The sequence below is a fragment of the Dryobates pubescens genome, chromosome 40 (assembly GCF_014839835.1).
Source record: "Dryobates pubescens isolate bDryPub1 chromosome 40, bDryPub1.pri, whole genome shotgun sequence".
Taxonomy (NCBI): Eukaryota; Metazoa; Chordata; class Aves; order Piciformes; family Picidae; genus Dryobates; species Dryobates pubescens.
Genome location: NC_071651.1, coordinates 217,961 through 244,126, shown reverse-complemented (window position 1 = coordinate 244,126; position 26,166 = coordinate 217,961). Strand labels below are relative to the sequence as shown.

Sequence of the window (26,166 nt, the reverse complement as noted above, 5' to 3'; positions counted from 1 at the left end):
CCTGACGCCGCAAGGACACGCGTGTGCACACCCACACGTGTGTGCAGAGCCCCCTCCCCGCCCCGGGGGGAAGAACTCATCCCACACCCCCACAGAGGCACCAGGCTGGTCCCAGGCTGGGGGCAACACCAAGGTGAAGGCAACCAGAGGCTCTGGCCTGGATTTCCCTTCTTCCCCTGATGCCTCTGGAATTGCTGGGGAGCAGGAGGAGAAAGGGGGGAGCAGGAGGGGGTAGGGGGGAGCAGGAGGGGGTAGGGGGGAGCAGGGAGTGAGGGAGGGGAGCAGGGAGTGAGGGAGGGGAGCAGGGAGTGAGGGAGGGGGGAAGGAGGGGATGGAGGGGGGCAGAAGGGGATGAGGAGAGCAGGAGGGGATGGAGAGGGGCAGGAAGGAATGAGGGAGAGCAGGGGATGATGGAGAGGAGCAGGAGGGGATGGGGAGAGCAGGAGGGGATGAGGGGAAGGAAGAATGGACAGGGGAGCTGGAAGAGATGGGGGCGAGTGGGGAGGGATGGAGGGGAGCTGGAGGGGATGGAGTGAAGCAGGAGGGGATGTGGGGAGTGGGAAGCAGCTCTTCCTCCCCCTTCCCCCCGCCTCTTCCCCGGGAGAGCAGAGGCCGAGGCTTCGCTTTGCATAACGGAGCAAATTCAGGCAAGATCGGAAAAGATCAACCGCAAATGAGCCCCCCCGGGCCCGCGCTGGGGGCGCCGGGGCCGCAGCCGCAACCTTCCAGCGGCCCCAGCCTCGTGGGCACCTCGGTAGCAGCGGAGGAGGGGACCCCGAGACCCCCCCCCACGCCCCAGGATGGTGCTCTGTGCCCAGCCCTGGGATTGGGAAGGAGCCCTGAACCCTGGCAGAGTCTGGACACCCCCCCCCCAGCCTCCCCCCCAAGCCTGGGGCTCCCCAGCAGCAGCCACACACTTGGCAGGGGTCCTGGGGAGGGTCTCCCCGAGCCCACCTGGCCCCTGCATGGGGCTGAGCCCCGCGGGGCTGTGTCTACAGAGGAAGGGGGGGGGGCCCTGTCCCCCCTGCACCTGCAGCCCCCTTGCTACACAAGGGCTGGCACCCTTTGGGTGATACCCCCCCCCGTCACAGCCCCCTACAGCACCCCCCCCCAACCCCAGCACCCTCATCCCACGCTCCCCCTGCACCCCCACAGCCCTGCACCCCCAGGTTCCTGCACATTCCCCCCCCCCGCACCCTGTACAGGAACCCCATGCCCAGCCCCCCCCCTTGATCTGTGCACCCCCCCACGCCCTTCCCTTGCACCCCACCTTGCACCGACCCCCCCCCACCTATCTCCCTGTACCCCTCACCCCACCCCGGGCACCCCCCTCTCTCCCGTCCCTCCCCCGCCCGCCCCCGCCGTGCCCGGTGCCGTCGAGCGGGGCGGGCGGAGCGGGGCTGCGGGCGCGGCGCGGGGCGGGCGGCGGCGGACCCGGCACGTGGCTCCCGGCGCCGCGGGCGACAGGTACCGGCGGGCACCGGCGGGCACCGGGGAGGGCGGGGGGGGGGGCTACGCCGCGGGCAGGGGGACCTGCGCCCCCCGGACCCCCCGAGATGGGGGCGTGTGGTTGGCGGGCACGGGAGGCGGGGGGGATGCTTCGGGAGAACGGCCCCGGGCAGCGTTGCGCGACCCAGCCGGTGCGCACCGGGAAGAGAGGGGCAGCGGCGGGGCCGGTCCCGGGGGAGGGGGCACCCGTCCCGGGGGTGCCGGTCTCGGGCAACTTGATGAGAAGTTGCCCCGCGCGTCGCGGCGGCTCCATCCCGGCTCCATCCCCAGCTCCTTCCCGCCTCTGTCCCGGTTCCATCTCGGCTCCGGTTACATCACCAGCTCCAGCACCGGCTCCGGTCCTGGTTGCATCATCGGCTCCAGCCCCGATTCCAACACCGGCTCCGGTTCCGGCTGCTGCAGGAGCTCCGCTCTCGACTCCGTTCTCGGCTCCGATCTCAGCCCCTTCCCCGGCTCCACTCCCGGCTCTGTCGCTGTCTCGGGTCCCGGCTCCGTTCCCGGTTCCATCGGTGGCGCCAGACTCGTCCCCTTCGCCAGAGCAAGTCCCGGCTCCATTCGTAGCTCCGGCCCCACTCCCGGTCCCATCTTCGGCTTCAGCTCTGCTGCTGTCCCCATCCCTGCCCCCAGCCCCTCTGCTTTGACCATCCCTGTCCCCATCCTCATTCCTATTCTTGTCCCCATCCTCATCTCTGTCCCCATCCTTGCTCCTGTTCCCAGCCCTGCTGCCAGCTCCATCCCAATCCCCATCTTCAGTCGTGTCCCTGTCACCATCGCTGTCCCTCCTCCTGTCCTCACTCCCTTCCCCACCGCCGGCTCATCCTTGTCCCTGTCCCCATCCCTTCTCCCGTTCCCATTCCCAGCCCTGCTGCCAGCTCCATCCTCATCCCTAACCCTGTTCCTGTCCCCATCCCTGCACCTACTGCCACCTCCATCTCTGTCCCCATCCCTGCTCTGGTCTCCACTCCCATCCCAGCTGCTGGCTCCATCCCTGTCCCCATTCCTGTTCCCACTCCCAGCCCACCTGCCAGCTTCATCCTTATTCACATCTTCATCCTCATCCTCATCCCTGTCCCCACTGTCAGCTCCATCCCTGTCCCCATTCTCCCTGCCAGCTCCATCCCTGTCGCCACTGTCAGTTCCATCCCTGTCCCCATCCCTGTCCCCACTGCCAGCTCCATCCCCGTCCCTATCCCTGTCCCCACTCCCAGCCCCGCTGTCAGCTCCATCCCTACCCTCATCCCCGTCCCACCCCATCCCGGTCCCCACCGGAGCATCCGGCTCAGCGGGCGGCCGGGTGCCGTCCGCCCCGCCGGTGCCACCATCGCTGCCAAGGCCGAGGAGGACCTGCTGGCGCTGGCGGCCTCCCGGTTGAGCCGCAGGAAGCGGGTGGCCGGCGCGGCCATCGGCGTGGCCATGGTGCTGGTGCTGCTGGTGGCCATCCCGCTGCTGGTGCACAGCTCCAAGGCGGCCGCGCACTACGAGATGCTGGGCAGCTGCCGCATGGTCTGCGACCCCTACCCCGGCCCGGAGCTGCCCCCCGCCTCCCCGCAGCCCTTCCTGCCCGGTGCCAAGGGAGAGCCCGGCCGCAAAGGCCGCGCCGGTGTGAGGGGACCTCCCGGCCCCCCCGGACCGAGGGGGCCACCGGGTGAACCGGGCCGGCCCGGGCCACCAGGACCACCAGGGCCGGGTCCTGGGGGTTACATCCCCTCCTTCTACAGTCCCAAAATCGCCTTCTACGCGGGGCTGCGGAAGCCCCACGAGGGCTACGAGGTTCTGCGCTTCGACGACGTGGTCACCAACGTGGGCAACTACTACGAGCCCTCGAGTGGGAAGTTCACCTGCCCCCTGCCTGGCATCTACTTCTTCACCTACCACGTCCTCATGCGCGGCGGCGACGGCACCAGCATGTGGGCAGACCTCATGAAGAACGGACAGGTACGGCCGGGACCCGCGGCGCCGGGACCCGCGGCGCCGGCACCCCCCGCGGCCGCTCCTCACACTGTCCGCGGCGCCTCTCGACCCTCTCTCCCCAGCCGGTCCCCAGCCCTGCTTCCCCATCCCAGTTTCCCCTCCATCCCTGCTCCCCCCATCCCAGCTCCCCCATTCCACTTCCCCTACCTTGCTGTTCCCATTTGGTTTCCTCCCATCCCGGTTTTCCCATTCTGCTTTCCCTTAGCCTCAGCTCCCCTACCCTGGTCCCCCCCCCCCCAATTCCTGATCCTCAATCCCCCATCCTCGATTCCCCTCCACTCCACTTCCCACATTCCTGCTCTCCCACCCCAATTCCCATCCTTTTCTCCCCATTTCTCTCTCTCCATCCCATCTCCCCAATTCCTCATCCCCACCCTTCCCATCCCCATCCCCTTCCACCCCATTCCCCCTCTGGGGCCATGGTGGGGGGGACCTGGAGGTGCTACCTCGCCCCCATCCCCACCGCCTGCCATCACCCCTGCCTTGGGGACACCAAACCCCCTCCTCCCGGCGCTCCTGCCGCAGGGACAGTGGGGACATACTCCCCTGGGAACCCCGGGCTTGGATCCGGTGGGGAACGGGGCTGGCTGGAGCATCTGCCATCACGGGGGACAACCGGCTATGCCCCCCCGGGTTGGGACAGCCACCAGCACCGGTGGGGGAAGCAGGGCCAGGCTGTGCCCCTCCCCGGCCGGTCCCTTTGTCCGCCGAGGCACAGCCCGGCCTCGCCTCGGCCGCCTCCCATTTATCACGGGAGAAACGAGGATCGATCCAGAACGATCAATAACGGCTTCGCCACACCCTGCCCCCCCGTCCGCCGCCTCGGAGCATCCCCCGGCTCCGGGGGCAGAGAAGGGGCATGGGGCAGGGGAGGGCACCGAGGTCCCGGCACCGGGACTCCCTGATCCGGTCACCAGCAGGTCCTTGGGACCGAGCAGGGCCAGTGAGACCCAGCCCCGACAGCCTGGGGGGAGGATGGTCCTAGCCTGGGGTACTTCGGGGTGCAGGAGGGCTCTGTCCCCATCCCCTCCAGGCACCGCTGCTGGCCAGTGACAAGAGGCCAGGGGAAAAGCGGGGGGTGGGGACCCGCACCCAGCGGTCCCATCGCCGAGCTCTCATAGCCGGTGGGAGTGCGTGTGGGGGTGGCCCTGTCCTGGGGGACCCCAGGGTGAGCGAAGGGTCTGTCCCTGTCCCCTCCTGTCACCGCTGCTGGCCGGAGGGCGGCGGAGGGGGGGACCCGCACCCAGCGGTCCCATCGCCCCAGCGCTGCCGCACACTGCCGGCGTGACCTTGAGCGGGGACGGACGGAGGGGGTTGAGCAGAATTGAGAGGGGGACGGGGTGGGGGGGTCCAGAGCAGCTCAGCACCCCCCCCCCCCACCCCCATCACTGCCAGCCCTGCGTGGAGGATGCGATGTGTTGGGAAGCCCGGGGGGACGGGGCGGGGATCCTTGACGGCTGTGGCCCCCCAGGTGCGGGCCAGCGCCATCGCCCAGGACGCGGATCAGAACTACGACTACGCCAGCAACAGCGTCATCCTGCACCTCGACGTGGGGGACGAGGTCTTCGTCAAGCTGGACGGCGGCAAAGTCCACGGTGGCAACACCAACAAGTACAGCACCTTCTCCGGCTTCATCATCTACCCCGACTGACATCCCCCCCCCGAGCGTGGGGAGGGGGCTGCAGAGGCCCGGGAGAGCTCTCCCGGCTCCCACCGATGGGACCATTCCCTGTGAGAGCGCTGGGCACAAAGAGACCCCCGCGAAGACCTCCCCCCGCGTCTTGCACCCCCACACTCATATGAACATCCCCATCGGTGCCCCCCGCCCCGCATGCCAGCGCCCGCCAGAGGCATTGCGGTGTCCCCGGTGCTGTCCCCACCCCCGGGGCACCCCCAGCTCCCGTCCCACCCTCGGGCTCCATGTGTCCGTCCCCCCCCAATAAACACGCGGGGTTTGGGTGTGCAGCCGCTGCCTTCACCTGCCGGTGGCGGGTGACCCACGGGGGTGACCCACGGAGGGGACCCACGGAGGGGACCCCCGGAGGGGACCCCGCCTGCCCCAGGAGTGTTGGGAGGTCCCGGGGCTGTGCGGGGGGAGCGGAGCCGCGGGACACAGGGGTCCCCGGGGTCCCCAGCGCGGTGGCTGCGGGTCGGTGCTGCCCCCGTGTGGCCGTCGCCAGGTGACGCCGGTTCCACCGGCTGGGACTGGGGCGGGCAGCCGGCGGACCCACGGGAGGGGCTGGCGGGGTGTGGGGGGGGTGGTGCTCACCCCCTACCCCGAGCCCATAGGCCCCCGGAGACCCTCCCCACGGTGCAGCATCAGCCGCTTACTCCCTGTGCAGTGTTCATGGCGTCTCTCCGTCCCGTCCCCCGGCGGGTCAGGGTCCCGGTTGTCCCCGGGGGTGGCGGCGGGTGGGCTTGCATAGGGCAGGGGTAACCCTGGGGACCGGGCGAGCAACCCGCGAGGGGCTTCAGCTCAGCTCTCATGCCGCCGTCCCTTCCGCAGCTCCGTGTCCGCACCCCGCGGGACACGGCGCGTTCCTCGGGCCTGGGCCCCGCCTCCGGTACCTTCGGACCGAGCGTGGCCGGTGAGGAGGGGTCCCGCTCCCGGTGCCGCTCCCGCTCTCCCCGGCCGTGCGGACCACCTCCAACCCCGCCCGGCCCCTGGACGCGGGGGCGCCGGGAGGGGTGAGAAGCGAAATGGCGACACCGAGGCCCGAGCCGGGTCCCGGTTCCGCCATCAGCGCCGGGACCGGCCCCGGCCGCCGGTTCAGAAACGCCGCCGTGGCGCACGGCCGCCCAGAACCGACCAATCAGCGGCCGCAGCGGCGCAAGTGTCCTTCTGCGATTGGCTCAAGGCCCAGCCCGTTGGCTGGGGGTCAGCCTATCAGCGCGGCGGAGGGGAGCGGCTGACCGGAGGGAGCGAGCGGATGGGGAGGGCGCCCTCGTGTGGGAAACTCTGGGATAGCAGCGGTCCCGCGGCACGCCGCAATCCGCTCCGCTGGGTCTGGATCGGTCCCATGGGCCTGGCCCCCCTGAGGCTCTGCCGCTGCAGCCCCCCACCCAAGCTGGTTTCCTGCCCTCCAGCTCCCCCCGCAGCCAGGAGTGACTCAACCCCAGCCTCTCTGCAGCCTTTATTTGCCGCTCAAGCAGGGTGGGGGTGTTGGGGGGGGATGGACACCAAAGCCCCCAGCGGTAGGACCCTGCACCCCTTCCCACCCCCAGCTCACTGCCCAGGGCTGGGTGAAACGAGGCCAAAGCAGGGCAGGGGGAGGGGACAGTGCCTGGGACCCACGGGAGCCAGCAATGGTCGGGGGAGGGGAGCTGGGACCCCTGCAGCCAGGCCCCCGAAGCCCCCAGACTGGAGCAACATTTGCTAACACTTCAGTACAAGCGAGGCTCGGGGAGGGAGGAAGATAAATCAGAGATAAAGAGCAGTAAATTAGGGACACACACAAGGCACTGGGATATGCAGCAGCAAGGACAGGGATGGGGATGGGGGGGACCCCCACACTCTGCTCCCCGTCCCACACCGGGCACAGTCAGGTCCAGCATAGCACCTTCCTCCTCCTGCTCTGCTGTCACTTCCCTGGCTCTGCTCTCTCCTTGTACGACTCAGTCACCTCTTGCTGTGGGGGGAATATACAGGGGGTCAGCCCCATGGTGGGGTCAGCCCCCCCCCAGCCCCCCAGGGAGGAGCAGCCCCCACCCTCACCTGCCCATCCCGGGTCTCAATGGTTTTGATCAGCACCATCCTCCGTGCTGGGCTCTCTGCAGGCTCTGGGGCACCAAGAGGCTGTCAGCACCCCCTGACCCCCACCCTTGGGGTGCAGGTGGGTGCGAGCCCACCCCAGGCAGAGGCAGAGGAAACCCCCTGCACCCCCCTCCCCGTGGGAGCTGTGCTCCAAGAGGTGGAGGAAGGACCCTTGGACACAGTCAGGGACCCCCAGCCTCCCCCTCACCTGAGCTTCTCATGCTGAAGGAGGTAGCAGGGTGCGAGGGGATGGTGATCCTGGGGGGGGGGGGAGAGAGAGGTGAGGGGGGAGGCTGGGACTGGCCCTGACCCTTCCACACCTGTCTGAGCCTTATCACAGTCACGCTGTGCCAGGCTGTGCCCGTGGGCTGCCAGGCTGGAGGGGAGAGAGCAAGGGGGGGACAGAGAAGCCAGCAGCAGCCCCCCCACGCCTGCCCCTGGCCTTGTCCTTATCTTGGCTTCGAGAAGCTCCCGCGGGAAGTTTTGCTCTGCCCAGAGCTGCTCCCCAGTAACAACAGCGATGGCCCGGGGGGGAGTGGGGACAAGGACAAAACATTCTGCACCCTGGCAGCGAGAGGGACGTCTGGCAGCCCACCCCAGCTCCCCCTCACCGTCCCTCCTCTCCCTCCAGCAGCTTGCGGTAGGTGGCGATCTCGATGTCCAAAGCCATCTTGACGTTGAGCAGATCCTGGTACTCCCGCAGGTGCCTTGACATCTCCTCCTTCAGCTGCTGGATCTCCTGCTCCAGCCTCCCCACCACGTCCTGGTAGCTCCCAATCTCCTCCCCAAACTCGTCCTCCATCTCCCTCATCTGCCTCTGCAGGGCCTCGTTCTTGGGGTGGGAGGGTTGGAGAAAGGGGCATCAGAGAATTGGGTTGGGGTTGAGCTCTCCAGGAGCATCCAACAGCAACCCAGCACCACCGTGGCCACCCAAACCCCGGCCCCAGGTGCCATGGCCACAGGGTTCTTGAACCCTTCCAGGCATGGGGACCCCAGCCCCTCCCTGGGCAGCCTGTGCCAGCCCCTGGCCACTCTTGCAGGACAGAAAGTGCTCCTCGAGGCCCAACCTGAACCTCTCCTGGTGCAATTTCAGGCCATTTCTTCTCCTCCTGACTCCTGTTCCCCTTCCCAGCTCGCTCCTGCTCCCCTTCCCAGCTCTCACCATGCTCTTCAGCCCATCCACCTCGCAGGTCAGGCTCTGGATCTGCCTCCTCGACTCATTCATCTCCTGCTTGGCCAACCTCAGCGCCTCGTGGTTGCGGTTTGCTGCATCCGAGAGGTCAGCGAACTGCAGAGACCAGAGGGGAAGGGGAGGGTCAGGAGTGCCCTGAAGCCTTGAGGAGATTGGGGTGGGGGTTTACAGGGTCTCCTCTACGCCAAGGGACAGCTGGAGACGCCCCACCCCCATCACACATGCCAGCCAGGGCAGGGGCAGCGGAGGGGCACAGTCCCCATCCCACCCCACACAGCCTGTGCTCAGCCTGTGCCTCACCCACTCGCCACAGGGGCAGCCCGGGCAGGGGGCACTGCCCTGGCAGGGAGGGTGTTGGGTGCGTTCCCCTCCCCCAGCTCAACCCAAGGTGGCACCAAAGGGGAGAGGGCAGGAGCTGAGGGGGCTCCAGGCGTGTGCCACCTCCTGCCCCCTGCCCGTGCGTGCGGCGAGCTGGGCAGCAGCCATGCCAAGGCACCGCAGGGTGAAACGAGGGTAAGGGACACAGGGACGGCTGCGGGGGGGGTGGGGCAGGGGCGCACTGGGGGTGCTCCAGAGGGGTGGCAGGGTGGGGTCCAGGGGTACCTTGGATTTGTACCAGTCCTCTGCTTCCTGCAGGTTCTTGACGGCGATGCTCTCGTACTGGGAGCGGATCTCCCGCAGCGCCGCCGTCAGCTCGGCCTTGCACACCTCCGCCGGCCCCGCCGCCGCGCCCGGGCCGCGCACCTCCAGGTCCCGCAGCTCCTGCCGGCCGCAGGGGATGTGACAGCCTCCGGCACCCGCCCCCAAGCCCCCCGCCCCGGGCCCCGCTCCGGCCTCCCCACCTCCTCGTGCAGCTTCTTGAGGAAGCCGATCTCGTCCATCAGCAGCTCCACCTTGCGCTCCAGCTCCAGGCGGGACAGGGTGGCATCGTCCACGTCCTGCGGGGAGAGGCTGGGATGGGCGCTGGGGTGGCACGGAGGGGATAGGACCCCAACCCGGGACCCCCTCTCCTGGGGGCGGGGCAGGATGGGCAGTGCCCGGTGCACGCAGAGGGCATCGCTGGGACCTTCCTTCACCCGTGGGCAGCCAGGGCAGGGACCTTGAGCAGGGTGGGGGCAACACTAGTGGGCACAGGAGGGGGCCAGGGAAATGGGCACTGCATGTGGGAACACCCCCGGGGGCCCCCCCCGAGCCCCCCACCTTGCGGAACAGCACCAAGTTCTTCTCAGCATCCTCTCGCTTCTGTGTCTCATCCTCCAGCCTGGGGAGGAGCAGTGGGGAGAGGGGGTACAGTGTACAGCCCCCCACCCCCCAGAGTTACGCCCCCTGCTGCCTGGAGTCCTCCTGCCACGGTTGCAGCCTTACAACCACCACAAGGGGACGGAGGAGGAAGGGGAACCCCCCCAAGCCTGAGCCACACTGCAGCCCCGGGCAGGGGCAGCCCTGGGGGGTCCCTGTCCCTGCAGTCAGGCCAGGACCAGCCCCTCCTGCAAGGCGCCCCCCAGATGCTGAGGGACCCCCTCCCCCCAGGGCTCTGTCACACTGACCCGGGGCAGGGCCAAGGCTCCACTGCAGCCTCCCAGGGCCCCTCACCGGGACGTGCTCCTCCCGGGGGCAGTTCACCCCTCCCCAGCAGTGCTTGTCCCGGTCCACCCCTGGGGCCCTACCCTGCCAATTCCCTCCCGGGGCCCATCCTGGGCCCCCACTGCCTCAGCGCCCTGCCACTCCCGGCGCCCCCCGGTGCTCTCTCCAGCCTCCGCTGGACGCGCCCCCGGCCTCTTCCCGCACATCCCTCATCCCGGCACATCCCCCGGTGTCATTCCCGGTGCGTGCTTCGTCCTGGTGCATCCCTCCGTCCCTCATCCCGATGCATCGCCCGGTCCCCATCGCGATGCATTCCACGCCCCGGCGCATCCTCCCGTCCCCATCCCGGTGCATCCCCCGGTGCTGCCGGCCACGCACCGCCGCCGCAGAGCTGTCAGGTCGGCGGCCAGCCCGTCCCGCTCTGCCTGGAGCCGGTCCCGGTCCCGACCGAGGCGCTGCAGCCGCTCCCGCAGCCCCCGCAGCTCCCCCCGCACCAGCCCGGTAGCACCGGGCGCGGTAGCGGCGGCGGCTCGGCCCAGAGCGGCTCGGAGGGCCCCGTTCTGCCGCTCTAGAGCCCGGACCCGCTCCAAGAAAGCGGCGAAACGATCGTTCAGCGTCGCCAGCTCCTCCCGTTCCGCGCTCCGCGCCGCCACCGCCGCCGCCACCTGGTCCGGGGCCGCGGGGACGGGCGGGGGAGCCCCGAGGGTGCGGTGCTGCGGGGACCCGCGGCCGCCGCGGCTCATGGTGGGACCGGGAGGGCGGCGGCTGCCGGTACCGGCTGTTTATAGCGGGCGGCGACTCCGCCCCACCGGGGGCATCCAGGGTTGCGGGAGTGAGGGGAGGGGGTCTCCCGGACCCGTGAGGGGGGGACGAGGGCTGCGGGTGTCCCTTCGAGAAGAGGGGGAGTGGGAGTGGCCTGGGACCCCCCTCGAGGGTGCAGGCAGAGGAGCCTGGTAGCACCCGAGACAGGCGGGAGGGGATTGGGGTTGCCCGGGGGTGCCACTTGGTCTCCCCCCTGCCCTCAAGGAGCGTGGGAGTCCAGCCCCTCCACCAGCCTGCAGAGAGGGGCTGGGGGCTGAGCTCCCACCTCAGTGAGGCCCCATCCTGCCCAGGGTGCTCAGCCCCATCCTGCCCAGGGTGCTCAGCCCCATGGAGCAAGCAGGACCGGCCCTGCCCAGCCCCGCCCCCATGGAGTGGGCTCTTGTTCGTCTTCCCCCCGCCCCGGTATTGATGGGGCAGCCGTGACTCGGCTCTGCCGGAGCCGCCACTGCGCAGGGGCAGGGCTCTGCCCCCCCTCCCGGGCAGCGCTTACGGGAAGGGGTCAATGCCCTGCCCGGCGACTGCGGGGGGGTCTCCTCCTGCCCAGGCACCCTCCCGAGGCTCTGCAGAGCCCCACACCCAGACCAGCTCCACGCCAGGAGCAGCACCAGGCCACGTCCAGCTCCTCTGATCCGATCCTGCCCACACACCCAGCACAGGGCCAGGGTTCTGGTGGGATCCAGCCTCCCGGGGGGGGCTCTTCTCACCCCACTGGGAACTCAGGGACCCCTGGGGACGATGTGGGGGGACAGGGACGTGTGCCGCCCCCGAAGCTGTGGAAGACCAGGAAGCCCTGCAGCCCTGTGCACTGGTCAGCCTGGACAGGGGACACAAGACAACCACACACCTCAGCTCAGCTGCTCCTCGCCTGCCCGGCCAGGCCAGCGCTCGCCCCAGCATCTCACACCGCTGGGGGCTCTGCCTCAGGGGCGCAGGGGCCTGCCCCAGCTCTGCTGCCAGCCTCAGCACCCTGGCACGGGCACGAGTGGCCCTGGGAAGAGTGGCACCTTCCCCATGCACCAGGGGACTCTCAGCCCTTTCCTTCTCCAGGGGCCATCCCCACTGTGACCCAGGCCTGAGGAGGAAGGCTTCATGGTGCTCTACAGGAGGGTGCTGGGCCACCTCCAGCTGCCAGCCTGCTGGCACTGCCTGGGCCGGAGGCTGGCAGCCATTAAGGTCTGCTGGGCACCCATTCAGCTACCCCCAGCCTGACTTCAGCTCTCAGCTCAGCTGCTTGTAGGCTGTGGGTCAGGAAGAACCAAAGTCCAGGCCAAGGAGAAACCTCAACTGACCCTAAAAAAGGGAGGGACAAGGGGGAAGCATCTTGAGCCCAAGCAGCAGCAGCTCCTTCCTCTTTGTGACCTCAGGAGGACATTGGGGACACCTCCAGCAGCAGAGCAGGAGCCCCAGAGGAGTGCAGAGCAGGTCAGCCACAGCCTCACACCCTCAGCCCCCCAAGGAGCCTGCGGCAGGAGCCACCCAGCCCACGCAAGCCCTCAGCAGCCAGCTCAGGGCTTTGATGTGCCAGGAGCTCCTCGGGCAGCGCTGGTGGCACCGCAGGCCCAGCCAGCCCCGGTGCCAGCGCCGGCGTGGGAAACAGAGGTTCAAAGGGCTTGGGCAGCCTCACCAGTCCAACCAGTGCTGCACTGTGGTCCCTCAGCCCTGCCACGGAGCTTCTCACCCTGCCAGGCTTGTGCCTGGGCGCTGCTGCCCCTGGGGCAGGAGTGTCCCCCCGCCCCACGGACACCGGGAACAGGGCAAGCAGGTCCCTGGGCGGCTCCAGGATCATAGAATCAATGAGGGTGGAAAGGACCTCAGAGATCATCAAGTCCAACCTAGCACCCAGCACCTCCTGACTGACTGAACCACGGCTCCAAGTGCCACATCCAACCCCTTTGTGAGCACCTCCAGGGGTGGGGACTCCACCACCTCCCTGGGCAGCTCATCCCATGGCCAACAACTCTCTCTGCGAGGAACTTTCTCCTCACCTCCAGCCTAAACCTCCCCCGGCACAGCTTGAGGCTGTGTCCTCTTGTTCTGCTGCTGGTTGCCTGGGAGAAGAGACCAACCCCTTGTAGGCGGGACAAAGGACCTTGCCCCCGCCCCTGTGGGTCAGACCACGCCTCTGACCACGCCTCCTCGGGCACGCCCTGGACGGGCACGCCCTAACCGGCCACGCCTCGATTCTGATCGGGCGACTCAAAAATGGGCGGGGCGAGCGTTGCGTCATGCGGTGACGTCATGAGGCTAGACGGTGAGGGGCGGGGCGACGGGGGAGGGGGGGAGGCGGTGTATGGGGGGCAGGAGGAGACCGGGGGGAGGCAGAAGGGGTCCGGGGACAGCAGAGCTGGAGGGCATTAGGGGTGGGGGAGAGTTAAGGAGGTCTTAGAGGGGTCTGGGGGCGTTTACGGCTGTGGGGGTTCAGCAGGGGGCAGGAGGGATCCCTGCCCCCGCAGACCAAGGCCGCGGCTCTGCCCTGTGAGCATCAGGGGCTGGGGGCCGGGGGTGGGCACAGACGTCCCTGTCCTTGTCGCCGTCCCCATGCCGGTGCCGCTCCCGGGGGAAGCCCCGCGGGGCACCTGCCGCGCCGGCTCCTGCTCCCGGCCGCCGCCCGCTGCCAGCCTCCGGGGGCAGCCCCTCGGAGGAGCCCACCCGGGGGCAGCCTCTGTGGGGCGAGGTCACAAGGAAGCATCTCAGAATCACAGAATCGCCAAGGTTGGAAGAGACCTCAAAGATCATCGAGTCCAACCTGTCCCCACAGACCTCATGACCGAGCCATGGCTCCAAGTGCCACCTCCAGTCCCCTCCTGAACACCTCCAGGGTGGGGACTCCACCACCCCCCTGGGCAGCACATCCCAGCGGCAAACAACTCTCTCAGTGAAGAACTTTCTCCTCACCTCCAGCCTAAACTTCCCCTGGCGCAGCTTGAGGCTGTGTCCCCCCCACGGGCACCTCCCTTGTCGTCCTGTCCCCTCCTTCCCCCACTGCCTGGGCACCTCCAGTGCCCCCCATCCTCCCTGGGCATCCTTTGTGCCTCCATTCCCTGGGCATCCTTTGTGCCTCCATTCCCTGGGCATCCCTTGTGCCTCCCTCCAACTCCTTGGGCACCTACAGTGTCCCCTCACTCCCTGGCGTCTCTCATCTCTATGTTCCCCTCCCTGGACATCCCCAGTGTCTCCCCACTCCCTGGGCGTCCCCAGCGTGTTCCCCCTTTCCCTGGGCATCCCACACGTCCCTCCCCCTCGCTGGGTACCCCCAGTGCCCCCCCCCGCTCCTTGGGCACATCCTCGGTGCTGCCACTCTCCCGGGGCCGGTCCGGCCCGTGCCCCACCGATGTCACCAGCGCTCCACCTCTCCCCTGCCCCAGCTCTGGGGCCCCGGTGAGGGTCCGAGGGCACACTGTGGGGGGCGGATCGGTGGGAGCGGGGGTCCCGCGGTAGCGGGGTCGTTCCCTCCTCTTCCCCGCCTCCGCCCCGCTCTTTCTCGCGGCTTTGCCGCAATGCGGAGCTGCGCCGAGCGCTGCTGCAGCCCCCTCAGCCCCCTCCCCACCGCCAGCATGGGCGCAGCCCCCTGCACCTCACCCCCCGCCGGCTGTCCTGCACCCCTGCGTGCCCCCCAGGCCACTCTGTGGCTCCCGCAGTGCCCGGGAGAGAGCGGGGAGCTGGGACGGGCACGGAGCACCCAGGCTGCGGGGACACCGCTGCTTGCCCCCCATCACCGGGGATCGGAGGGGGTCCCTCGCCCGCTCCCCCTGGGTGGATGCAGGGTCGGGCGCGGCAGGAACCGAGTGTTACCCCCCCAGCCGTGCCCCACCGCACACGCACAGAGCCCCCCCGCGAAGTGCCACCCCGAGCTAGCCGGGGGAGGGGAGGACGGAGCCTTCCCGGTGCCCTCCCCGCCATCGCCACACCGGGCCCTCATCCTGCCCCGCCGCCCCGCTGAGGAGCAGCCCCCGCCCCGTCTCTCCGGTTCAGTGAACCCGTCACATCGGTGGTGGCGGGGGACGGACACTCGAACGGACAGACAGACAGAGCCTGGAGCTGGCATGTCGGGAACGGAGCCTAAGAATAGCAGCAGACGGTGCCCGGGACACCAAACTCGCCCCCACCCGCTCCCACCGGGAGCCACGGCAGCCCCCGGGCCCCTAATCCCCGTGTCCCAGACGTGGGGTGTGAGGTCACCAGTGGGAGACCCCCAGGCCCAAACTGGTGGGACCGGAGACCTCGATGTGCTGCACCAGGGCGGAGCCCCCCCGGAGATGCCCAGCCCCCCCCTTCCCCCCCGGGTAGGGGCACCCCTGGGCCGGGCTGGGGACTCTGCAAGGCCTCGGGGAACCCAGGAAGGACCCGGGGCGGGGGGGGGGGGTTGGGGCCTGGTAGTGCCGGTGAGGCGAACAGGGCCGGGGGGGGCGGACACACAGCAACCGTCACCAGGAGCCGCCGCGTTGCTACCAACAATCAACAGAGCAAAGGCTGCGGGGAAAGGCCGGGGGGGTGCAGCTGGGAGCTGGGCCAGCCCCCCCCTCATCCCCCGCCCCGCCCGGCAAGGAGAGGGGTTGGACATCAGGGGGGCTTTGGGGACGGTGCCCACCCCATACCCCCACAAAAGCACAGCCCAGCAGGGCAGGGGGGGACCCCGGCCCCATCTCTCCGCATAATTCCACCATCCCACCCCCCCTCCCCACCCATGTCAGGCCCCGGGATGGATGCTGGGGAAGGGGGATGAGATGGGCGGGGGGCGGAGGGCTCCCAGCCTGTCTCCTAGCAACTGCTCTCCTGGCAACCCTGCAGCACGGCCGTTGCCAGGCAGGGGTCGGCAGGGGGGCGAGTGGCTTCCCATACCTAACTAGATGGGAAGGGGATGGGGGGGGGGGGGGGGAGGGCACCTTGGCACCTAAGGCCCCCTCAGGCCTCCACCCTGAGTCACCCTGGGGGGGGAGCTGAGCCGCCCAGCACCCCAAAGAGCACCACCGAAGCGGTTTGGAGCCCAGCAGCAGCAGCAGCTCGCTGGGTGGGAAGCAAATGGAAGCTGCATTCACGAGCAAGAGCTGCGCTCTGCAGCGGGGTGCAGCAAGCACCTGCACATGCACAGGGTGGACAACACTGCACAGCTGTTCACAGCCACAAAGCAGCAAGGAAACCCCCCTGGACCCCTTCTGGTGTCCCAAGGGGAGCAGGGGAAACTGCCCTGCTCTCCCCTCACACCCTCCCCTTTCTCTTGGTTCATTATTAGGAGGTAGGATAGGGTAGGATAGGGTAGGGTAGGGTAGGGTAGGGTAGGGTAGGGTAGGGTAGGGTAGGGTAGGGTAGGGTAGGGTTGGGTAGGGTTGGGTAGGGTAGGGTAGGGTAGGATAGGGTAGGATAGGGTAGGGTAGGGTAGGGTAGGGTAGGGTAGGGTAGGGTAGGGTAGGGTAGGGTAGGACAGGACCAGACCAGGTTGGAAGAGACCTTCAAGATCATCCAGTCCAACCTCTCACCCAACACCACCTCATCAACTGAACCATGGCACCAAGCACCCCATCCAGTCTCCTCCTGACCACCCCCAGTGATGGTGACTCCACCACCTCCCCGGGCAGCACATCCCCATGGGAAATCACTCTCCCTAGGAAGAATTTCTTCCTCACCTCCAGCCTAAACCTCCCCTGGTGCAGCTTGAGACTGTGTCCTCTTGTTCTGGTGCTGACCAACCCCCAGCTGGCTACTCAGAAGAGAAAGAGGTTAGGGGAAGTTAGCTCAAAGCATCCTCAGCCTCCTTCTCTCAAGGCCATCGGCGATAAGATCCTCCCAGCCCAGCAGAGCAAAAGCAGCAGCCAGGAAGGGAGGGATGCAGAGGGCTGTGTGAGACTGCTGAGGGCTTCCCACATCTGGCCAGCGGAATTCGTTGAGAATCAGCTTCTGTTTCCCTCTTTACACCCAAGTAGGAATTGTTTACATTTCTCCACCTCCTCTGCTCGAAATCTGCGGAGAACTTTCAACGGCATAGCCTGAAACTGCCACACACCACCCCCGGCCCCTCCCCAGCCTGGCGAGAGCGGCCCCTGAGGTAGGGGCTTCTGTGAGCCCCCCCAGTCCTTGCAGACACCCTGGGGACACCCCGGGGACACCCTAGGGACACTGTGCCAGGCACCGGGGCTGGGCTGAGGGTGACAAAGGCAGCAGGAGTTTGCCAAGTAGGGAGGGACCCACCGAAGGGTCAGGGCTAGGGGCTGAGCAGCTCGGGGGTCAAGCCCCCCTCTAAACACCCATTTATAGCCCGGGGGGGAGCCGAATCTCCCGGGTCCGTCCCCCCCCACCCCGCTCAGCACAGCCGGAGCCGCCTGGTTCTTTGTTCTGCCTGGCGATGCCCAAATCCCAGCCCCTCTTTGTCTACAGCCCTGCAGGCCTGGGGGACCCCACCCCTGCCCCCCTCCCTGCTTCATCAGCACCTCAAAAGCACCGAGCTGGCAGTGGGGGCTGGCAAAGGGGCTGGAGCTGCCCCCACACCTAAGTGCAGAGCACCCCAGGATCTCTCAGCGGGGGAGGGGCATCCTGGCAGCTCCACCTGCGGCAGCTGGCACCAGCCCTGCCCACGCAGGGGCTGTGGGGTGACCTCTTTGCAGGGACCTGACCCTCCCCACCAGAGCCCTCTGTATGGAGGGGGTGACCCACAGCCCCCACCCCAGTCTTTGCAGGGATAAACCTGAGGGGGAACCCCCCGAGTAGGGGGAACCCCCAGGGCTGGTGGCTCGGGGGGGGGGGGGGGGGGGGGCATGCAGGGGCTGCAGCAGATGGAGGGGGCGCCGGGGGCCGCACGTCCTCATGCTCCAGCTGTGTCCCACCCACCAGCTGCCGCAGGGCAGCTGCCACTCGGTCCCGTGCCCCCCCCCAGTCCCAAAACATGCACTGGGAGCCACCTCGGGGCTTTGTCCCCTGTGTCCCCCTGCTGTCCCCAGCCCCCCGCCCCGGCCCTGCTCGTCCCCAGCTGCCCTGGGGAAGAGGCTTTGTCCCCCCAGGCTGGGCCCCCGGGGCTGGGTGGTGCTGCCCGAGCAGACAAAGAGGAGCTGGAAGGGAGGGTGGCAGGGAAGGGGCCACGGCAGGCACCAGGCCACCCTGGTGTGGGAATGCAGGCAGGGACTCCCTTGCTGGTGCAGCAGGAATCCTTTATTGGCACAGCACAAGCAGTTTCTATCGGGAAAATCGATCAGGCTGAGCAGTTCCTGACATCCCTGCAGCACTGCTGCTCGTGTGCTCCTTGGATGTGCAGCTGTCCATTGTCATCCTCATCCCATATCAGGTTGAGCTGCTCCAGCACGGCCCCAGGCACCCTCCAGCCTCGCACTTCAGGCTGTTCACCGCGGTCAGCTCTTACCTCCAGGCCATCCTTCCAGTCTCTGCAGCCTGCTGTTCTTCCTTGTCCTGCAACCTTCCACAGACCCTTTCTGCTTCCCTACAACTCCCCACGTCGGTATCATTTAAACCAGCAGCCACCACTTGTGTCCTGACCACCCTCCTGCTCCTGAAGGCTGTCACTACAAGTACCATCAACACCACAGCCACAATGCCAATCACCACGAGGGTTCCACCTGTAACCCCGCACTGAGAGCCAGCTGTTGGGATTCAGGCAGCTCAGACCTTGGTGCAGTGCTTGCCGTGTTGAATCCATCCTCACCTGTTGCACCTTTGCAGCTCCAGCTGATGCCTCAACGTTTGGACATCACATTGCAAAGAGCTATCAAAGGCCCCTTGTAAATGTGACCTGAGCGAGTTCCAACCATGCTGAGAGTCATTCCAGGACAAGGATGTGACACACAGGTCCTGCTTGTGATGTTCCCAATCGCACTGCAGCATCACAGGGGTCTGCAAGGCAGCTTCTTGGTCTCCTAACCAGGCAACGCTGGCCTCAGGCGCCTGCAGCCTTGCCCTTGTTGCCTCACCTATAGCTCCCTGCAGCTGCAAATCCTTTGCCACGTTGGTTAATAAAGTCCTCACTGTGGCTGCCGTTTGTGTCCCCTCGGTCAGAGCTGTGACTCAGGCAGCTGGGGGGGGGGTGGGGGGGTGTGATGATACCACCACAGCTGAGAGTAGAGCAAAAATTAACCATCCCACCATGCCCCTTTTCCAGGCTCCTTTAGCCCCTGGTAGCAGGATCCAGTCCATTTTCACTCTCCCATCCTCTTGTCCTGTGCCCTGGAATCCACACCTCTGCCCCTCTTCGGAAGGGAATCATCCTGCTACGCTGATACGACTGAGATGATCAAAGCTTGATCATTGGCAGTCAATTGTGCTATTGCCGAAGCCAATACCTCTGCCTGCATTTCAGCTTTGTACCTTGCTGACCCCACGTGGGCGCAGGCCTGGATGAAACCAGGCGCCGATGCTTTGCGATCTGTGGCTCTAAGGGTCCCCAACGCCCCTCGATGGTCGCTATTGGCATTCTCCCCAGCTAATTGTTCCATTAACGCCTCCGATGCTCCGGGCAGGTCCACCTGGCCTTCCGCCGCCCTCTGCAGCCTGGCTGTGACCTGTCCCTGTGGTTCATCATTGGTCTGTCCCACGGCACTGAAAGGCTTTGTTGACCGTTTTGAGCCTGCCTCCCACTTCAGGCTGTTTACCGCGGGCAGCTCTTCTTCAGCACCAGGCCATCCTTCCAGTATCAGCAGCCTGTTGTTCTTTCTCGTCCTGAGACCTTCCATAGACGCTTTCTGCTGTCCTACACCCTGGGGACAGGGCCAAGATGTGGCTGAGAACCAGGGCACTGGGGCATGGGCAGGCACAGGGACAGAGTGCCCGGGGATGGGGACAGGGACACGGCCAGGGATGAGGAGCAGGGCGTGGCTGGGATGGGGATAAGGAGGTGGCTGGGGATGAAGACCAGAGAGTGACTGAGGATGGGGACAAGAAAGTGGCAGGGACTAGGGTGTGGCCGAGGAGGGAGAGAGGCTTAAAGGGCTGGGAGATGGTGGCACAGCTGGGGATGGGGACAGGGACATGGCTGTGGGAGAGCAACAAGGACATGGCCAAGGATGGGGACAGGGACACGGCCAGGGGTAGGGACCAGGACTTTGGGACAGAGACAGAACTGGGAGCCAGGGCCGTGGCCAGGCAGGGGGATGGTGACACAGCTGGGGACAGGGGCAAGGCCATGGCCTGGGTTGGGAACCAGAGTGTGGCTGAGGATGAGGATGGGCACATAACCGGCAGCCAGAGCAGTGGCCGGGCTGGGGACAGTGGCAGCACTGGAAACAGCAACCAGGGTGCAGCCGGGACCGGGGGCTTGGCCATAACCGGGGAGCGGGCCACGGCAGGGACGGCGACAAGGACACAGCCGGGGACCAAACGGCGGAGGCAACGGCGGGGAGGAACCCACGGTGGGACCGGACCGTGACCACCGCAGCCCCCAGCTCCCGCCCGCTCTCCCCCTTCCTCCCCCCCCGATCTCCCCCCCGATCCCCCTCCCTCTCGCTTCCCCCCCCCCGCTCCCGCCCCGCCCGGCCTTTGTCTGCGGCTCCGGGGGGGCCATTACCTCATCCCGGCCCCTCCAATGGTCGCCGCCGCCGCCGCCCCGGCCCCGCCGCCCGCCCCGCCCCGCCGGCCCTATAAAGTCCCGCACCGAGCTCCGGGCTCCGCCGCGCCTCTTACATCGACCGCCTCAGCGTCGGGCTGTGAGACCGGAGCCAATCGTCGCCATGGTGAGTGGGTGTGGGGTGGGGGGAGCCCGGTCCCGCCATTGTCCCCGGTTCTCATCCCATCCAAGTCCCGCTGTTGTCCCCGGTTCTCACCCCGCCCCTGGTCCCGCCGTTGTTCCCCTATCCGTCCCGATCTCACTGCTGTTCCCGGTTCTCGCTCCCCCTCCCTATTTCCCCCCCCTCCTCCGCCCCAGTCCCCACCTCACTCGTCCTACCGTCGTCCTCGGTTCCTCCGCCCCGGTCCCCGGTCTCGTCCTACCGTTTATTCCCCCCTCCCCCTCCCGCCTTGGATGAGCTCGGACCGGGCGTGGCTCCCGTTAAAGCGAGCAGTGTAGGTCCCCGGGGCTGAGCCGCTACCCCGTACTGGGTGTGACCCCCCTTGGAGGAGGCAGGATTGGGCCCCCCCCTTCCCGGTACCGAGCCGCTGTCCCGCACTGGGCGTGGCTCCCGTTAAACCGGGCAGGACTAACCCCGATGGTGCTGAGCTCTCAGACAGCGCTGGGTGTGGCTCCGGTTTAACGGGGCCGAATGGACCTCCCGGTGCGGGGTGTGGTCCGGGGGCAGTGGTGTGGCCAGCACAGAAAGGGACACCAGGGTGCTGAGCTTCTCACCCCGCACCGGAGAACAAGGCAGGGCAGGATGAGGCCACGCAGTCCCGCACTGGGTGTGGCCCTGGATCTACAGGGACGCAAGGGGCAGGATGAGCCCCTGGTGCTGGGTCCCCTTCCCAGACTGGATATTGTTTGGTCTTAATGGCGTGAGAAGGCAGGACTGGACCCCCGGGGCTCTTTGTCTCGCCCTGGGTGGGGTCCTGGTTCCTTGAGGCAGGATGAGCCCCTGGTACTGACCTCCCCCTCCCACAATGGGCAGAGTCCCAACTGCTGCTGAGGGGCGGGGAGGGGGCAGGATGAGACCCTGGAGCTGAGCACCCAGCCCTGCACAGAGCGTTCCTGACAAGACCCAGAACAATAGGCAGTGGCTGGGCAGGATTTGGCCCCTGGGATCCAGCCCCCCTGGCTCCTGGTACCAGCCGGGGGGGGGGGGGACACAGCATCCTCGTGGGGTGCTGCAGCTGTTCGGGGGGAGCCGCAGGAGGGGGGTGAGCCTGTGCCATGTGCTGTGCCCCGCAGCGTGAGTGCATCTCCATCCACGTGGGCCAAGCCGGAGTGCAGATCGGGAATGCCTGCTGGGAGCTGTACTGCCTGGAGCATGGCATCCAGCCCGACGGGCAGATGCCCAGCGACAAGACCATCGGCGGCGGGGACGACTCCTTCAACACCTTCTTCAGCGAGACCGGGGCCGGCAAGCACGTGCCACGGGCGGTCTTCGTGGACCTGGAGCCCACGGTGATCGGTGAGCGTGGGGCAGGGGCGGCGGCGGGGCTGGGGCAGCGGCGGCGGCGGTGGTGGCACCGGCGGCGGGCACTAACGGGGCGCCGGGGCTGTGCCTGCAGATGAGGTTCGCACGGGGACCTACCGGCAGCTCTTCCACCCCGAGCAGCTGATCACGGGCAAGGAGGATGCTGCCAACAACTACGCCCGCGGGCACTACACCATCGGCAAGGAGATCATCGACCTGGTGCTCGACCGCATCCGCAAGCTGGTGGGTGCCAGCCCTGCCTGGGGCTGCTGGGGAAGGGTCCTGCCTGTGCTGTGTCTCCCGAGCTTGGGGACATCTCCTGGTTCCTGGCCCCCTGCGCCGGTTCAGGCCCTCTGTGTCTGTATCCCGTGAGGGGAGATGAGGCTCAGCCCCTTCCCCGCACCCATAGGCTGGCAGGGAACTGGGGGGGGGGGGGCACATTAAGCGGCAAGCCGAGGACAAAGCCTCTGTTCTGGGGCTCGCCCTCCCCGCCGGACTGGCCGGGCCGGGTTTAGGTTTAATTAACATTAATTAATGTTAATCCTGCTCTGCAGCTCTGCCGTTGGCCGCCGGGAGCAGCTGGGGAGGTGGAGCCGCTCCACGGCCGCGGGCGCTGCCGGTGCTGAGCTGTGCAATTCCTCCTTTGTTCCCTCTTGGCTCCGGCCGCGGCCGAGTCCAGCTGCGTGCGGCTGGGGATAGGCGTCCCGGGGACTGCGCGGGCGGCGGCGGCGGCTCCCACCGGCCCCTCCCGTAGCCCTGCGGCGATGCCAGGGCCAAAGGCTTTGTCCTGCCCCCTGATACCCAAAGCTTGGCTCATTTTGCTGCCCAGCTTGTGGCATCCAACCCCCTTCGAGATACTGCTGGTCACTCTTACTGCAGCGCCCAAGGGGCTTCCCCCATGGGATTCACCACTCCCTTGAGTTGGTGTCTGGCAGATAGGCTCAGGGCCACTCTGTCACCCGTGGTGGTGGCTCCTGCTCTGCTGCTGGAGATCCCCCAGATGCCTTCGTGAGGTCACAAAGAGGAAGAAGCCTCTGCTGCTGCTTGGGCTCAAGATGCCTCCCCCCTTGTCTCTCCTCTCCAGGCTGACCAGTGCACAGGGCTGCAGGGCTTCCTGGTCTTCCACAGCTTCGGGGGCGGCACCGGCTCCGGCTTCACCTCCCTGCTGATGGAGAGGCTCTCTGTCGACTATGGCAAGAAGTCCAAGCTGGAGTTCTCCATCTACCCAGCCCCGCAGGTGTCCACGGCCGTGGTGGAGCCTTACAACTCCATCCTGACCACCCACACCACCCTGGAGCACTCCGACTGCGCCTTCATGGTGGACAACGAAGCCATCTACGACATCTGCCGCCGCAACCTGGACATCGAGCGCCCCACCTACACCAACCTGAACAGGCTGATCGGTCAGATCGTGTCCTCCATCACGGCCTCCCTGCGCTTCGACGGGGCCCTCAACGTCGACCTGACGGAGTTCCAGACCAACCTGGTGCCCTACCCCCGCATCCACTTCCCGCTGGCCACCTACGCCCCGGTGATCTCCGCCGAGAAGGCTTACCACGAGCAGCTGTCGGTGGCCGAGATCACCAACGCCTGCTTCGAGCCTGCCAACCAGATGGTGAAGTGTGACCCCCGCCACGGCAAGTACATGGCCTGCTGCCTGCTGTACCGCGGCGACGTGGTGCCCAAGGACGTCAACGCCGCCATCGCCACCATCAAGACCAAGCGCACCATCCAGTTCGTGGACTGGTGCCCCACCGGCTTCAAGGTGGGCATCAACTACCAGCCGCCCACGGTGGTGCCCGGGGGGGACCTGGCCAAGGTGCAGCGGGCGGTGTGCATGCTGAGCAACACCACCGCCATCGCCGAGGCCTGGGCGCGCCTGGACCACAAGTTCGACCTGATGTACGCCAAGCGGGCGTTCGTGCACTGGTACGTGGGGGAGGGCATGGAGGAGGGGGAGTTCTCGGAGGCCAGGGAGGATATGGCTGCCCTGGAGAAGGATTACGAGGAGGTGGGGGTGGATTCCGTGGAAGGGGAGGGGGAGGAGGAAGGGGAGGAGTACTAAACCTCGCCCCCGCCGGCAGCCTGCTGCTCTCACAGGGAACATAACCTAGGTGGAGATCCTCCCCCCCGTGGTCTGTAGCTGTGTCCCACGGTCTGTCCTGTCCCATGCTCTGTGCTTGATGGAAGGGTCTCTTCGGACCCCCCCGTGTGTGCCCCTTGCCCTCCTTGGTTCTCAATAAAAAGCATTCCCTGTCTCCACTGCTGCCTTTGTGTCTGTGCTCTGTTGTCCCTCCCTGGGCTGGCGACTGTCCTCCAACAGCCTGTGGTGGGGCCAGGGGGGAGGGGTCCTTGGCAGCATCCAGGGTCTCTACTCCGGTCTCTGAGCAGGGCCCTGGGGTCATTCAGTGCCCCCTCCCCCAGGACTTTGCTCTCCAAGTTCCTTTCTCTCTATCTTATTGCTACGAGAAGGATGCCTCCCACACCCCTTTATAGCCCCCCCCTCATCTATACACTTCCACCCCCATCTACACCTCCCTACACTGCGCCTTGGCTCGGGGGGGGAGGGGGCGGGGGCTTGGTTTTGAGCCCCCCACCCCGGGAGTCTGACAGGAGCCAAGTGCCTGTGTAGGGGAGGGGCTGCACTTTTCTCAGGGGCTCCTGCTTGGATTGGGGGTCTGTGTCCTTCTGATCCCCCCTCCCCCCATGGGCTGGGAGTGCTGGGCCTGAAGAGCCTCAAACCCTGGGGGGGCTGCAAGTGGCTCCTGCTGGGTGGCCATGGGGGGCGGGAGGGGGGTGTTGTGTCCTGAAGTGTCTCTGTGCCTTCCCTAGGGGATGAGGAGTGGTCCTGACAACTGCAGTTAATGGGGAGGAGAAATTGGGGAGCAGCCCCCCCCCCCCAGCTCTGCCTGGGGACTTGGGGGGCAGCCAAGCCCTTGCTGTGTTGCCCCCCACCTCTCTGCCTGCTCATGGTTCCAGTCAGGGATAAATAATGAAGGGACAAAACTCGGGTGGGGACTGCAGTGTGGGGTGAGCTATGACGTGCCTGGGGGGCGCACACCCTACAGGGCCCCCTCAGGACCACCCTACCAGCGTCCCCCCCTCCCCAGAGCAGCAACAAGCGGCGCTGGCATCGGCTTAGGGGTGGTCACCAGGCAGAGCCAAACCGGTAGCGAGCGCCAGCCAGGACCCCCGCGCTGGGCACAGCGCCGGCAGCCTGGGGGTGGGGGTCCTGAAAGGGTGGGTGAGGGGTGTCACAAAGCCTTTGTCGGGGGGGGGGGGAACAGCGGAGGGGCAGCCGCCATGCGGCGAGCGGCGGCAGCAAATGGCGGGAGCCACGTCACCGGCACCGCTGCAATGCAGCTGCTGCAGCATGCAGCTGCTGCAGCGCACAGCCCTGCCCCACGCACCCTGAGCGCGGCGGGGGGGGATGCGTGTGCACTTTGGGGTGCCCTCCGGTGAGGGGTGACCCCCACTGGGGGGGGTGTGTATGTATGGGACACACGACACCGAGCAGAATGCGGTGCCGAAGAGGCTGCTGGGTTGTCCCCAAAGCTCCCAGCGCAACAGGAAGGATTTACAGGAAGCAAATAGCTCCGAGGATTAAATGGGGGGGGGGGGGGGGGGGGGGGGGGGGGGGCTGGGTGATGGCCCCCTCCCCGCCTTCTCTCCCCAGACCCTGTTGTTGTGTCACCGTCCCCCCCGATCCCGGCGCACCCCTGCGGGGCAGGGAGATGCATCCTGGCGAGGGGAGGGCACAGTGGGGCCACAGCGCAGCCACCAGTTCGTGGTGGGTCCCTGACGGGGGGAGGGTGGCAGGCAACCGGGAGGGGGGGCGCCTGGCTTTGAAGAGGGAGGGGGAGTCACTGAGCTGGAGGGGTTCCGGTGCTGCGGACACGGCTGCAACGCAGCCCGGTGTAGTGGGTGGGGGCTCCGTGTGTACCCCCTACCCCGGGATGATCCAGCGGGGTCCCGGTGCTCCCCGACTCCTTATATCCCTGGGCGGGGGCACACACACAACTGTGCTGCAGATGGGCTGGTGGGGGGGTTTCATGGGGGGGAGGGTGTCATGGGGTGGAGATAGACTCAGGAGGGGGCGTGGGGTGCAGGTGCGTTGGGTTTCTCATGGTAGGGGGGCTCCCCAGGCTACAGATGGGTTGCGGGGGGAGCTATGAGGGGCAGATGGAGCGATCCGGGGGGCGGGTCGGGGCAGATGGGCCGGGGGAGCAGCGGGAGGGGGATGCGAGGGGGTCCAGCCGGTGAAGCCGATTAACGGCCCCGGAACGCGGTGGGTGGTGGTAGTCGGGAGGGGA

At 67.3% G+C, this 26,166-nt stretch overlaps 4 protein-coding genes across 4 annotated transcripts; 3 read left to right on the top strand and 1 right to left on the bottom strand.

Moving 5' to 3' along the window:
- Positions 1 to 673: 673 nt before the first annotated feature.
- LOC128899098 (tetra-peptide repeat homeobox protein 1-like) lies at positions 674 to 2,881 on the top strand. The gene is made up of 4 exons (XM_054177328.1): positions 674 to 754; positions 1,382 to 1,467; positions 1,831 to 2,321; positions 2,718 to 2,881. Exons 1-4 carry the CDS (start codon positions 674 to 676, stop codon positions 2,879 to 2,881), a joined length of 822 nt encoding a protein of 273 aa, XP_054033303.1.
- On the top strand, positions 2,789 to 5,131 carry C1QL4 (complement C1q like 4). Its single transcript, XM_054177447.1, has 2 exons — positions 2,789 to 3,444; positions 4,952 to 5,131. Exons 1-2 carry the CDS (start codon positions 2,923 to 2,925, stop codon positions 5,129 to 5,131), a joined length of 702 nt encoding a protein of 233 aa, XP_054033422.1. The 5' UTR covers positions 2,789 to 2,922.
- Positions 5,132 to 6,798: 1,667 nt separating this feature from the next.
- On the bottom strand, positions 6,799 to 10,856 carry PRPH (peripherin). Its single transcript, XM_054177486.1, has 9 exons — positions 10,389 to 10,856; positions 9,627 to 9,687; positions 9,269 to 9,364; positions 9,030 to 9,188; positions 8,397 to 8,522; positions 7,846 to 8,066; positions 7,443 to 7,492; positions 7,196 to 7,260; positions 6,799 to 7,109 (listed from the first exon to the last, which is right to left on the bottom strand). Exons 1-9 carry the CDS (start codon positions 10,751 to 10,753, stop codon positions 7,062 to 7,064), a joined length of 1,191 nt encoding a protein of 396 aa, XP_054033461.1. The 5' UTR covers positions 10,754 to 10,856; the 3' UTR covers positions 6,799 to 7,061.
- Positions 10,857 to 20,390: 9,534 nt separating this feature from the next.
- Positions 20,391 to 23,926, top strand: LOC128899130 (tubulin alpha-1A chain). Its single transcript, XM_054177407.1, has 4 exons — positions 20,391 to 20,497; positions 21,625 to 21,847; positions 21,948 to 22,096; positions 22,938 to 23,926. Exons 1-4 carry the CDS (start codon positions 20,495 to 20,497, stop codon positions 23,916 to 23,918), a joined length of 1,356 nt encoding a protein of 451 aa, XP_054033382.1. The 5' UTR covers positions 20,391 to 20,494; the 3' UTR covers positions 23,919 to 23,926.
- Positions 23,927 to 26,166: the final 2,240 nt, after the last annotated feature.